Source organism: Pelophylax lessonae (genome assembly GCF_965119305.1).
Source record: "Pelophylax lessonae genome assembly, chromosome: 1".
NCBI lineage: Eukaryota > Metazoa > Chordata > Amphibia > Anura > Ranidae > Pelophylax > Pelophylax lessonae.
In genome coordinates, this window is record NC_138768.1 from 629,192,594 (window position 1) to 629,206,457 (window position 13,864).

Genomic DNA, 13,864 nt, shown 5'->3' on the forward strand with positions numbered 1-13,864 from the left:
ATATGTAATACCAGATGTCCATAGCACCCCACACCCTCTTACATCAGATGTTAACAGCCCCCACCATCAGAAGTCCCTTACAGTGCACCCCCCTTACACCTTGTGCTGCTGAAGAAGCTTGGGGTGGAACTGGGAAGCAGAATGTGTGGGGTCTGGAGGAGGACCAGAGGAGGGCTGGAGTCAGCAGCTGGAGTCTTGTATGGGGTGGCCCCAGTTGTGGCAGCTAATGCTGCCATTGTACCCCGGGACATCCCCTCCTCTCCCCTGGCTTGTCGCGGGTTCCCCGTAGATCGGCCTCATGCAGCTGGGCGGCCCAAAATTTAGGTTGTGGCCTACTAGGCCGCCCCCTTCTGGTAGGTCGGCTTTGGGGGGGAAACCGGGTCCCAGGCAGATTTCTCTTCCAGGGTGCTGTGGGGCATCCGCCTTCCCCAGTGGCTCTGTGGGGGTAGCCTGTCTGAAGGTCTTCCCGCATTAGCGGCGGGTGGCCCCCCTTAGGGGGGGTCAGTTTGCTGCCTCCTATGCGGGCCTCCTTGGAAGGGCACCCGCGGGGGACCCCCTTGCGGGGTTCTTTCATTAGCCCTCCCCCCTTTTTGCGGGCCTCAGTCCGCACCCACTGTGGGGGGCTTGAGTCGCCGACCCCCTGGGGTATCCTTACCCCTGGGGTAAGGATAGCGTTGAGCGTTGACTTAGCGCTGCGCCCCCCGCCCTCTCCTGTCTCTTAAGATCATGCATCTGTTTCGGTCACTGTGGATGAGACCACCCTGCGGGGTCTGAGTTCACTTTTCCCTGAACTATTAGACATTGCGGATTATTCCTCCATGGCTGCTGCACCACACAAAAGAAGCGCTGATAGATGCACTGATTGCGTCAGCGTAGGAGCCATTTATGTTGGAGGATGCAGACATATCTGTTCCGTTTGTCACCCATAAGCCGTCCCATACAGTTATGGTTTTCTGTTATCCAGTTTATTTTGACAATTGTGTATATAAGTGCTTGGGTGCATCTAATACCACCCATGATGGTCCCAAGATGCTTTGCTGTCCGGTATCTCTTGAGAAGCCGCTTCTGAAGAAGTGGACGCTCTCACCGGCGGTGGGTTCCTTTATTTCCAGGTTGACTAAGGTGACCATGTTTCTGGTTGTAGAATTCCTAGCCTTTAGGAATACGGCTGCCTGGCAGGCAGAATCTCCAAGGCCTGTTACATGTTTACTATCTCTGGTGCCTGATTGGGGCATATTTTGGCCTCCGCTCGGGTTTCTCAGACACTAACGGGGTGGGCGACCATGGGGGTGACCGGTTCCCTCCGCCTGTGGCCATCCAGCAGACTGGTTTGTCCAGGGTCTGCAGTTTGTCTGCGATGCATTTTTGGATGGGGTTACCTTGAGTCTCTAAACTATCTGTCGCGGTAGTGGGGCTTGGGCGTATTTTGTGGCTGAAGTGTTGGTCTGCGGATCACACCTCCAAGAAGGATCTGACTGAATTGCCTTTTCAGGGAGAGCGCCTCTTCAGGGCTACCCTGAATGATATCATTAGGAGTTCAACGGGGGGAAGAGTACCTTCCTTCCACAGTCTGGGAAGAGGAAGGTTCCTCGCTGACGTTGTGAGACTTCCTTTTCAGCCCATGAAATGTTCTTTCATCCCTCAGGGACTTCAGAAAAAGGTTTCAAGTCCTTCAAAGCCTCTTCAAGAGGTTTCTAGTGGCCTTGATCTGGCAGTCAGAGAGCAAGATTCTCCAGATCGGCTGACAAGACCCCTTTGGCATGACGGTGTGCCCCCATCCATCTCTGGGTTGAGGGGTGTCTTCGCTGGCTCAGGGTCAGTAGACCTCCTGGGTCAGTGACCAGTGGGTCCAGAAGGTGATTGTATCCGGTTCCAAGATGGAATTCCATTTCTTGTCCTCTGAAAAGGTTCTTTCCTTCCAATGTGCACCTGCCCCAGGATTAGCTGCAAGCTCTGTTCTTTCATGGTTCCCAGGTGGGAGTGCAAGTTCGTCCGATTCTTGACCTCAAGGTCCTGAACCATTTTGTGTGGGTACAATAATTCATGAAGTCCTTTCGGATGGTGGTGGCGTCCCTGCATCAAGGTGGTTCCCTGGCTTCAATGATGCCTACCTGCACATTCCTATTTGCACTTGGCATCAGCGTTTCCTTTGATTTGTTCTGAGAAAGGAGCACTATAAATTTGTGGCGTTACCCTTTGGTCTAGCCTCTGCTCCTCGGTTCCTCAGGAAAGTTTTGGCCTCGGTCTTAGCATTTTTGTGTCGGGGGAGATTGCTGTGCCATGTACCTGGATGACCTCCTCTTGCAAGCAGAGTCTCTGTTGGCTCTAAAGGCCGATGTGGAAATTACTCTCCAGGCTTTGAGGGAGATCGGGTGGCTTTTGAATTTAAGAAGTCTGCCCTGGTTCCGACCAGGAGATTGGATTATTTGGGGCTGAGTCTGGATTCAGCTTTAGCCAGAGTGTTCCTTCCTCTGGGAAAGTTGCAGAAGTTGGATTCTGCGATTCAGCTGTTAGCCCACAAGTGTCATCCCTTCGGGTGTGTATGCAAGTGTTCGGCCTGATGGTGAAATGTGATTTGTTTAAGTCGGGTGAAGAAGAGTTCTCTGGTCTGGTGGCTACGCTCCCTGACCTTACTACAGGACAAGTCCTTTCTCCCTTTTTACTGGACAGTGGTCACGACGGATGCCAGCCTGTCTGGGTGGGGATGGGTCCTGGGGCTGAACTTGACCTAGGGCTGTTGGATGTTGGAAGAGTCCAGATTGCTTGTCAATGTCTTGGAACTTTGAGTGATCAGGCTTTGCCTGAATCATTGTGCGTATGTGTGTGTTAGCAGCCCTGGAGGTGTCTGTCATTCTCCGGTGGGCAGATCGTTCTTGCCCTCTCTGCCGTGCACATTTCCGGCTTGGAAAATTGGCAGGGGAATTACCTCAGTCATCAGGCGTTGGTCCAGGGGGAATGGTCCCTTCATCCAAGCGTGTTTCATCAGATATGTCTGCGGTGGAGCACCCCCGAGGTGGCTCTATTGGCCTCCCGGCTCAACAAGGTGCCAAGGTTCGTGACTGGGTTGCAAGATCCTCTGGCAGACTCCACGGATGCTCTGGTGGCTCCATGGAACCCGCATCAGCTGATTCACGCCTTTCCTTTCTTCCAGCTTCTATGCAGGATTGAAGACAAAGGGATTCCAGTCATTCTGGTGGCTCTGAACTGGCCTTGCCGGTCTTGGTACGCCAACCTGGTTGGACTGGTTGCCGAACTCCTCTGGAGGCTTCCTCTCAGGGAGACGATCTGTTGTCTCAAGGGCCGATCTTCCATCCTGTTTTACAGTCGCTTGCTTTGAAGGTCCTGGCTGTTGAGAGCCAGTTGCTGAAGGACCGGGGCTTGTCTGGCTCGGTCATTCCAACCATGTTGAAGAAGAGGACATCTACATCTCAAAAGCTTTATCATCTGATGTGGAAGGCGTACATTCCCTGGTGTGAGGTTCGAGGAGTCCATCCTTGTTCCCTTTCCGGGGGTTCAGATTCTGGCCTTTCTTCAACAGGGTTGAATCAGAAACTGGCTTTGAGCACTTTGAAAGGCCAAGTGTCTGCCTTGGCAGTCTTTTTTCAAAGACCATTGGCTTCCCATTCATTGGGGCTTACATACCTTCAGGGGGTTCATAAATTTACTCCGCCTATAAGTTCTTCGCTGCCACTGTGGGATTTGTACCTGGTTCTGTAGGTTCCTCAAACACCTCCCTTTGAAAACATATGGGAGATTCCATTTCCTAATGCTGTCACAAAACGTGGCTATCACCTCTGCTCGCAGGGTGTTGAAGTTGGCAGCTTTGTCTTGTCGTTCTCTTTATCTGGTGGTTCACTAGGATAAGGTGGTCCTGTGACCACGGCTGTCGTTCCTCCCAAAGGTTGTCTCTGCTTTCCATTTGAATGAGGACATTGTGCTGCCATCCTTGTATCCCAGGCCGGCTCATCCCAGGGTATTTGCTTTTTATACTCTGGATGATGTTCGAGCTATTTGGCAGCCACTGAGTCCCTTTGGGAGTCAGTCTCACCGTGGAAGGGGCTGTGGAAGGGGCTTCCTGCTTCCTCTGTTACCATTCTGCTACTAGATGATCAGACAGACGGTGACCCAAGCTTATTCACTTATGGGTCACGTTCCCCCCTTTCCCTGTGATGGCACATTCTACTCGGGTACTTAGTGCTTCTTGGGCCTTCTGTCATCAGGTGTCAGTGGCGCAGGTGTGCATTGCGGCCACTTGGTCGTCTGTGCATAGTTTTCAAAGTTTTACAAAGTGGATGTTTTGGCATCTGCGGTTGCCTCCTTTGGTCGCAAAGTTTTTGCGGGCTGTGATTTAGAGGGTTCTAAAGGGTGTATTTCAGGTTGGGCTCCCGTTGTTCTAGTTGAGCTACTATTACCTGGATTGGCTTGTGTTTAGCCTTGGGTTTGTTATTCCCACTTCTTAGGTTTGGCACTGCTTTGGGACATCCCTATGGTGAAGAATATGGAGCTGTGTCCGTCAATGAACGGAAGAGAAAATAGGATTTTTGTATTCGCCATAAAATCTGTTTCTCTGAGTTCATTGACAGACACAGCGCTCACCCCTCTAAGGAGTTTTTTGCTTCTGTTACTGCTTGTTATAAAACTGAGAATCTCTAAGCAGAGAGGGAGGTTATGCCAACTGAGGACTGCCCACAGGGCGTAGCCAAACTTTTGTGTTGTCTGCCTAGTCCTACTCCTGTAGAGGGCAGCATAACCTTATCGTGAAGAATATGGAGCTGTGTCTGTCAATGAACTCAGAGAAAAGGATGTTACAATGAATACAAAAATCCTATTTTTTTGCATTAAATTCATGAAAGTGTATTTTTTCCCACAAAATTCAATTTGAGAAATTGCTGCGCAAATACGCTGTGACATAAAAAAAATTGCAACAACTGCCTTTTTATTCTCTAGGGCCTGTTTGGGGGTTCTAAATAATTTTCTAGCAAAATAAATACTGACTTTTACATGTACGAGAGAAATGTCAGAATTGTTTTTCATTTTTATTATAATAATTAATTTGCCTTTTTTCAGGTTAATCTCTGTTTGTTACAAGCATCAATTGAAGAGTCCTCTAATACATCAACAAATAAAAGTGTCACCCATGTTTCTTTGGTTGCTCTTTGCTTTGACAGAATTGCTACACAAGTCCGTATGAACAGGTAAAAAATTATCATTGCTTTTCCAAGTTGTAATATACTTCTCAAAATCTGAAACCGATCATATTTTCTATCAGAGGAGCATAACACCTGCTTTGTGTCTAATTGGATTCCTTCATACTTCATTTGTGAATTCACACACACAGTGGTGACAGGCTTTTCACTCCATTGTAAAATGCCTGTCACTGCAAGGACACGCAATTGTTTCCTTTGTGTCCCATTCACACCGCAACGTGCTGCCAAAAATGCATGGCAATGTACGGCAGCACAGCGCATCGCACTGTAGTACATTGCCATGAATTAAGTGTATGTTTTCTACACTTAAAAAAAGTTTGTACAAAAAAAGAAGGGGAGCCGTGTGATTTGCTGAATCACACAATACACTGCCCCCTACTGCATCAGGCAACAGAGACCTGCAAGGTGAATCGCTCCGAAAGGTTTCCGTTGCAGTGTGAATTACCCCAAAAGACAATGTAAGCAAAATGATTTCCTCAGACACTTTCATAAGTGACCTAGCATGTCATTCTGTTACAGAGACTGCGGTCTTATCGAAACACAGAGAACATGCATCAATTCTTGTGCCTTTTCTAAAGCAGGTACACAAGTATTTGCAGAATCCTGCTGTGCAAATGAAGAAATGTAGATTAATGCAGAGCTTGAACAACAATGAAAACATGGAATATTTTCTTGACTATCTTCCTTTCTGTTGCAGGGGTGTGGTAGAAGAATCCTTAAATAACCCAGAAACTGGTCGGCCAGCTGTAAACTTTGAAAAATATGCAAATGCTACTAAGATGCAACCGCAGTCCTCAGGATCCCTAAGGTCCAATGCTGGAGCTGAGAAAGGAAAAGAAATAGCTGCCAAGTTAAATGTACATCGAGTACATGGTCAGCTCCGGGGGCTTGATACTTCAGGTATACATATGGAGGGTGATGAGTATTGTCACTTTGCATAGGACTTTCACTTATATCAGTTAATGTGGGAAAAATTACTTTTGCAAAGAATGCCTAATTATGTGCAAAGGAAAATAAAGAGAATATTCTCAGTCATTTAATACAGGACACAGGAGAAGTAGCCAGTTTCAGAGGGCATGCAGCTGTCTTTAAGAGACTGGACCCAGGAAAACAAGAGCGGGAAGGAAAGCCAAGTATAACCCCTCCTACTCACAGCATGCCATTTTTGTTTTGCTTGTGTCCTTAGGAGAAAGGATGTCTGCTCTGAGAAATGCAAACCATTCCTCGTGCCTTCTACCTTTTTTTTTTAGCAAGATTTTTTTGTCTGGTAGCAGGCTCAGGAACTTTAGTTTTAGTAATCCTTACAAATAAGATTATGTGCCACCTACAGTTGAATGGACACTGGCAAAAAATCAGATTTAAATTTCAAACATTACGATAGGGATCAGAAGACTGGATCCAATACTACAGCTATAACCAACAGGAATTTTACTCGGACCCCACAACAGATGAAGAGTGGATGCGACGCGGGGACGGCCTTTAATGTTGCCGGTCGGCAAGTAGACCCTGCGTGTAATGATTAGAAGTGTAAAGCTTGGGCCTTGACATGTACGTTGTAGACTGGTTGGTCTCTTCTGCACTTTTTTTTTTTTTTTTCCCCTGAAGACCTATTCTGGCAACTTGTCCCTGTGTTTTTTTTTCTGTTGACTCTATCATGTTGTTGGTGTTCAGGCTCTGTGTTCCTTCAGTTTGAGTCATTGTTTTTTAACGGTGATCTCTTCCGCCCTGGTCTTGAGGATCAGGTTGATTCTCTGCGGCATTTCGTTTTTCGTTGGTAGTTTCTCTGTCTTCAGGTAGTCCTGAGTTGCAGACAGTACCCAATCCCTTTTATGGGCCTGTCTGTGGCTTTTGCCCACCCCTCAGTTGGACTGCTTTTAAACATTCCAACTGTTTTTGAATACTTGTGTCTGTCAATTAATTGGAAAGAAAAAAAGACCTATTTACTCATTGTAAAATCTATTTCTTGCCTTTATTTATGAATTCTATAGACTCCACAGTCTAGGTCATTTTTAAAATACACAAAATCTGATTGTGTTTCTTTCATTTTTGCCTTAGCATCCTGCATAAGTTCCAGGCAGTTGTGTCCTTTGTACCAATTCTAAACAGCTCAGTGTAGGATTCTAACTAAAGTTTGTTATGTAGAAAATTAAACTGAAGTCTTGTAATGTATTGGTTTCCTTTCCATGTTAGATATTTTTGCTTCAAAAGAATATGTTTTTGCATTTCGCTTAATTTGCTATATAATCCATTTATTTATTGTCCACTAATTTTCTGCAAATTAGCATGTGATAAATAAAAGTTTACGTCATTTTGGTTACAGAAGTTTGTAAATTCCACACTGCCACAAAACACTGTATATGTTTAGAAAGGCCAAATCACTAGGCGATTTATTCACCCACAGTGACATTACTTGGAAAATGAATCATTCCTTCATAGCTTAGAGCACAAATAGACATTAATTACAATATTTATTGTCAGCCTTTGAACCTTTTTGCATATGTTTGCCTGATTCCCATATGATTATTTGTAAGGACGTTTTATTGCCTATTTTAACCACTTGTTGACCACGCTATAGGCGAATGACGGCTACAGCGCATTCTTCCAGTTCTGGGAGGGCGTCTATTGATGTCCTCCCAAAACCATGCCCCCCCCACGCGTCTGACGCCCTCTGTCATGATTGCTGTGTCCAATCACAGACGATCACAATGTAAATACACTTGCCAGTTATCAGCATGCCTTTCCTCACGCTGTGGAGAGAGCCGGTAACCAGCTAGTGTGAAAGGAAACACCTGCACTGATAATCAGGGCACTGATCAGTGTCCTGATTATCAGTGCAGTCTTAACAGTGCCCATCAGTATTGCCAATCATTGCCACAAATCAGTGTCGCCTCATTAGTGCCTATCAGTGCCCGTTAGTGCTGTCTCATCAGTTCCAGTCAGTGCAGCCTCATCAGCGTACATCAGTGAAGGAGAAAAATTACCTGTTTGTGAAGGTTTATAACAGAAACTACATTTTTGATTTAGCAAAAAATTAAAAAAAAAAACAATGGGGATTAAAGGAGTTGTAAAGTCTCAAGGTTTTTTTTCCATTCTATGCATTAAGGGGAGAAACATTTCTGCTTCAGCTGCCCCCCTTTTTCTTACCTGAACTTGATAGTTCCAGCGAGGAGCACAAGCCCAGCAGCTCCAGCCGCTGTTTCGGGTCCTCATTGGATAGATTGATAGCAGCTGGAGCCATCAAACACGACACGGGAGCCGGGGGCAGGGCCGAGTCCTGCTGTCTGTGTCAATGGACGCAGGAGCGGAGCTCGTGAGTGCACCCGCCTGTACGCCCCCATTGAAGGTGGCTCTATGTTGGGGCCCCCAATGAAGAGGAGGAGCCAGAAACTTAGTTGGGGCACCCCAGAAGAGGGGGATCAGGGCTGCTCTGTGCAAAACCCTTGCACAGAGCAGGTAAGTAAAACATGTTTGTTATTTAAAAACAAAAAAAAACCTTTACCACCAAAAGTTTTTGTGTGAAAAAATAATTGGTAAAAATGTTATATGGTTACAGTACTGCATGTCTGCGCAATAGTCATTCAATGTTCGACAGCACTGAAAGCTGAAAATTGGCCTGGGCAGGAAAGGGGTAAAATTGGTTAATATATAAGCTTACGCTGTCCCAGAAGGTGGCCTTTTTTGGTGGCTATCACCTCTGCATGCAGCGTGTCAGAACTGTTGGCATTATTCTGTCCACCTTACCTGGTAAATCACAAAGATAAGGTGGTTCTTCTCCCCCGTCCGTCATTCTCTCTGTTGTCTCTGATTTTCATCGGAATAAGACATTGTATTGCCTTCCCTTTGTCCCAGGCCTATATATCCAAAGGAAATTGCCTTGCACGCCTTGGATGTGGTCCGGGCAATTAGAGTGTACCTTGCAGCTATAGAGTCTTTCAGGAAGTCAGACTCTCTCTTTGTGCCCACGGATGGGCCTCATAAAGGGTTGTCTGCTTCCTCTGTGACCATTTTCAGACCGACAGTGATTCAGGTCTATTCCATTAAGGGTCAGGTTCCTCCTTTCCCTGTTAAGGCACACTCTACTCGGGTGCTTAGTGCCTCGTGGGCTTTCCGTCATCTGGCGTCAATGACGCAGGTTTGCAGGGTGGCCCACTTGGTCGTCCGTGCACACTTTCACAAAGTTTTATAAAGTGGATGTGTTGGTATCTGCGAAAGCTTCTTTTGGCTGCAAGGTTTTGCAGGCTGCTGTTGAGAGGACCTGATCCTCTTCGAGGGTGTATTGTTTTTTCAGATGGGCTCCAGTTGTTTTGGTTCAGCTCCTGTTGCCTCGTTGGCTACTGTTTAGCCTTGGGAATTTTTTTTCTGTTCTCACCCCTCATGTTTAACACTGCTTTGGGATGTACCAACATTTCTGAAGATCTGAAGCTGTGTCCGTCAATCAACGAAAGAGAAAATGTGATTTTTGACTTACCGTAAAATCCATTTCTCTGATGTTCATTGACGGACACAGCACCCACCCCTCTGTGGAGTTGTAATTCTTCTGACACTGCTTGTAACTGAACTGAGTGCCTATAGCAGAGAGAGGGTGTATACCCCCTGGGACTGCCCATGGGCGTAGCCATACTTTTTTTCTGCCTAGTGTCCCACTTCTGTAGGGGCAGTATAACTCAATGGTTATGAAGATCTGAAGCTGTGTCCATCAATGAACATCAGAGAAATGGATTTTACGGTATGTCAAAAATCCAATTTTTTTTTTGCTTTTTTTTTTCCCTTGATAAATGCATTTTAAATATATACTTTGCTGCAATTTACAAATACCGGTGACCTCCCCACTGATTACTTACACTGTTGTGAAGGGGGCCTTGAGGATTTTTATGGGTGACATTTCAAAATAGTAGAAGTGATAATTGCTTATATTTAGTGATTTCCACACACAATATACTGAATTTTTCCATTAATGGAAATTACTATTTCCTTTAGCTGTAGTGCTATTTGCATACCTTTTCAACAGTGTTAGGGAAATTTTTGCTATACTCCTAAATGCATAGTTTCCTTTTTTTATTCGTGTTTAGCGTTCTGCACATCAGAGAAGTTTAATATTGGTTAAATAAGTGATTTAAATGCTCCGTTCCAGTTTATCTGTGTTATAGTGTGGTAACTGTAGAATAGTTTCCAAGCATATTCCATACTATAATTATTATTGCGTCTGCTACTTTGCAGTTAAGCATTTTTCAAACTTATTATGTTTCTTTCTCTTTTTTTGATCAGATGCTGGAACCTGTGCAATCACTACTATTCCCTTTGAGAAATCAAAGGTTCTTTTCACCCTAGAGGACTTAGATGATTTTACATTTGTGGATGAAACTGAGCAGCCTCCAGCTACTGATGTCACACGCATTGGTCCAAGCCAAGAAAAATGGGGTTGGATAATGTTTGAATGTGGAATTGAAAACCTGGTAATTAAAGGTAATTTTGTTTTGTCACTATCCATAATAAAATATAATTGTGGGAATATGGGCTGTGATGCAGTTCAAACCTTAAAGATACAGCACACTCATAACAATGTATTGTGTGATTGTGGCAGGGCACATGTGTAGAAAAAAATAAGGTAAGTTGCTAGTGAGGAATTGTTTTTAGAAGTGTGGTTGCTGGAGCTGTCATCCTTATTCTACAAACATTTGCATAAAATGTTTCCTGACAGCCATATGCACATGCTTATTCCAGGTCAGTACATTCTCCCTACTCCCAAAACACACACATATTGTTCCAGATTAAAATGAACACATAGAATATCCAAATTAGGGGCCTGACACTGATCAGAAACATGGCAATAGAGACACAATTAGTACAATACTTGAGCTACCAGAAACAGGTCCACGGAGGCAACATTATTACTGTACTGACACCCTAAATACGGGTGTTACATGGTTCAAAAGGTGGCATTAGCCTTTAAAAGAGAAGTTCATCTTTTTAGTCAAAATAATAAATACACATATTTAAGCCGAAAAAAAATTCAGTGGGCCAGTGCTGCAATGTCATACTTCTGTGTACAAGCCTTGCAGCTTTGAGTCTGTACCTCCATTCGGGCTGTCAGTTTGAAAGTGAAAAGGCTTGTGAATGAACTACTGTGGATGACGGTACTTGTAGTTCATTTATTGACAGGAAACTGAATAAATGACGCAGCTGTGTGGGCAAAGCCCTGCACGGCCATGCTGTTTTTGAATTGTGACAGCGGGTGTGAGGGAGAAGATCCCCTGCCCGCTGTCACACTGAGGGGGGATTTGAGGGGAGAGGCGGTAGGTGCTGGAACATGTAATGGGTTGAAACATGTAACATGTTCTAAAATGTGAACTTATCCGTTACCCACTACTGGAGCCATGTTTGCACATGTTCCATTCCTATTGAACCCAGACCCTAAAGACCTCTTTCGGGATATGCCCACTGAGATGGATGAAGTGCACTGTGGATAAGGTAAGATAGACTTTCCCTGAAATTATGACCATGTTTTACATGTGAAGCATTATTTCACTTAGTGCGTTATTCCCCTCTGTAAATGTCTCTACTACATAGGTAGCATGGAGCTCATATGCAAGCCCACTGAATAGCCTTCTCACTGTCTTTTTTCACCCTTCTCACACACTGCTCCAGCTACACCGACGCAGGATCAGGAAGCATCACAGCCCAGAAACCTTCAGAGCAGACTCAGAAAGCTGTGCGGGTTCTGGGCCCACCCTTAGCAACCGATGGTGACATCATTGGTTGGCAGGACATGAGCTGGTGGCCCACTTCGCTTTCTGAGTGCCTGTGGCAGCTGCAGGCAGGTTTAAGACAGAAGACTGGCAACACTGTACTAACAAATAGGTTTAACTGCCGACTATTAGAATTTTTTATTGGAGACATTTTTGCCAATATCTCCACGGCACCCCTGGGGACTCTCTGTGGCACCCCAGTGTGCTGTTGCACCCCGGTTGAGAAACCCTGTACTAAGTATGCCAAAAGTTTACTTTTAATTATAAAATATGTTTGTATATGTGATTATTCTACTTTTTTTTCCTGGAGGTAAAATATTAAATTTTGTTTCCTGCACAAAGGTGGGCGGCAGTCTGGTGCTATATTGTACAACTCCTTTGGCATGATGGGCAAGTCAAGTACCACTGACCAAACTGGCCTGCAAAAGTCTAATGACTCTTCTGATTCCCCAACTGGAAGTGGCTATAGCACCGATGTATCAGATGATAATATCCCATGTGATGGGGTCAGTCCGTCTTCAGACATCAATGGAAATTCTGTATCCGATGAACAGGTAAAGCCTTATGCAGTTTTCATCTCTTGTTTGCTTTATCCTGCATGCAGTATGTTTCCTTCTGTCGTTAGTCATTCCCATCTTTAAATACCTTTAAATCTTTAAGCTTTAATTATCATGTTTTCACCTTTAAATCTCCTGTAAAATTATTTAGATTTTTTTTTTTAAAGAGCACAGCCACTGGATGGTATGATTAATAAGGTACTTAACCACCTAGGGCTTTTTCCTCCCTAAATACCCTCAAGTCCAAGAGTGTTCTTTCTTAGTTTTAGTTGACATTGGTTCTACACATTTTTTTTTTCAAATATTTTATTTATGTATGCAAAGAGAGAACAGAGAAATTAACAAGTACAAACAACAAGAAAGAAGAAAAAAACAGACATAGTACAGTGAACATAGCAACACAGGAGTGTCATTGGTACATACGGATTATCATATCAGTAGCACAAATCAAAAGCAATAACCATCATTTGCATGTAAAGCCTGCTATATACACATAGATGAAAACATCTGCTGATTACCGGTCAGGCGTATTATAGTATCAACAGTCATATATAGATTTTCATAATCCAGCTTATCCCTCCCTCCTCACCCTCCAAAAAGCGATGCCAGAAGGGATATCTCATATAAAGTGCGCGTGGAAATGAAATAAAGAGGAAAAAGAGAGAGAGAGAAAAAGAAAAAAAAAAGGGGGTGGGGGGGGGGTGGAAAGGGGGTATATAGGAAATGTAAAGGAGGAAATAAATGGGGAGGGGGAGGGACAATGAGGTGCATCGATCAACACACAGCATTGGAACCCATTAAGGCTTTCCGCCTATCACAAAGAATAAACATATTCCAGATCAACCAAGTTTTATCATATTTTTCCCTTGCATGCTGAGCTGTTAGGATGAGATCTTCCATTTTATTGATCTCTTCGACCTTACGTATGCAGTCACTAATAATCGGGGGTGTTGCTTTTTTCATAGCAATGGAATGCAGGATTTGGCGGCATTCAAGATGTGGTGCAGTAAAGACTTCCTGTATTTTTGGATTGGGATGTTTGAGAGATGAAGCAGGAAGAAAGTGGGGTCATCAGGGATCTCGTAGTCAGTAAAGTCTTTGGCAAAAGTCCGGACCGCACTCCAATAGTTTAATAAGTAAATACGTTTCAGGCAGGCCAAAAAAATGTGCAGCAACATTCCTCGGTCCTCCTGGCATCTCCAACAGAGGTCCGTAGTGTGTGGATAGAATTTATGAAGTTGGGTGGGTACAAAATACCACCGCATCAGTATTTTGTAATTGGTTTCCTGCATTTTAGTACGGGTTGATGACTTCCAACGGGAGCAGGGTAATGTTCTGTGTCTGTTGAGACGTA

General features: G+C 44.6%; 1 protein-coding gene across 11 annotated transcripts in view; it reads left to right on the plus strand.

Moving 5' to 3' along the window:
• BLTP1 (bridge-like lipid transfer protein family member 1) overlaps positions 1–13,864 on the plus strand; it is a 754,177-nt gene that overhangs the window by 392,641 nt on the left and 347,672 nt on the right. For all 11 annotated transcript variants that reach the window (XM_082243836.1, XM_082243839.1, XM_082243842.1 and 8 more), the window contains exons 33-36: positions 5,068–5,195; positions 5,905–6,107; positions 10,473–10,670; positions 12,296–12,507. In XM_082243836.1, coding sequence (XP_082099962.1) covers positions 5,068–5,195; positions 5,905–6,107; positions 10,473–10,670; positions 12,296–12,507 — 741 coding nt within the window. The remainder of the gene's footprint in view (positions 1–5,067; positions 5,196–5,904; positions 6,108–10,472; positions 10,671–12,295; positions 12,508–13,864) is intronic.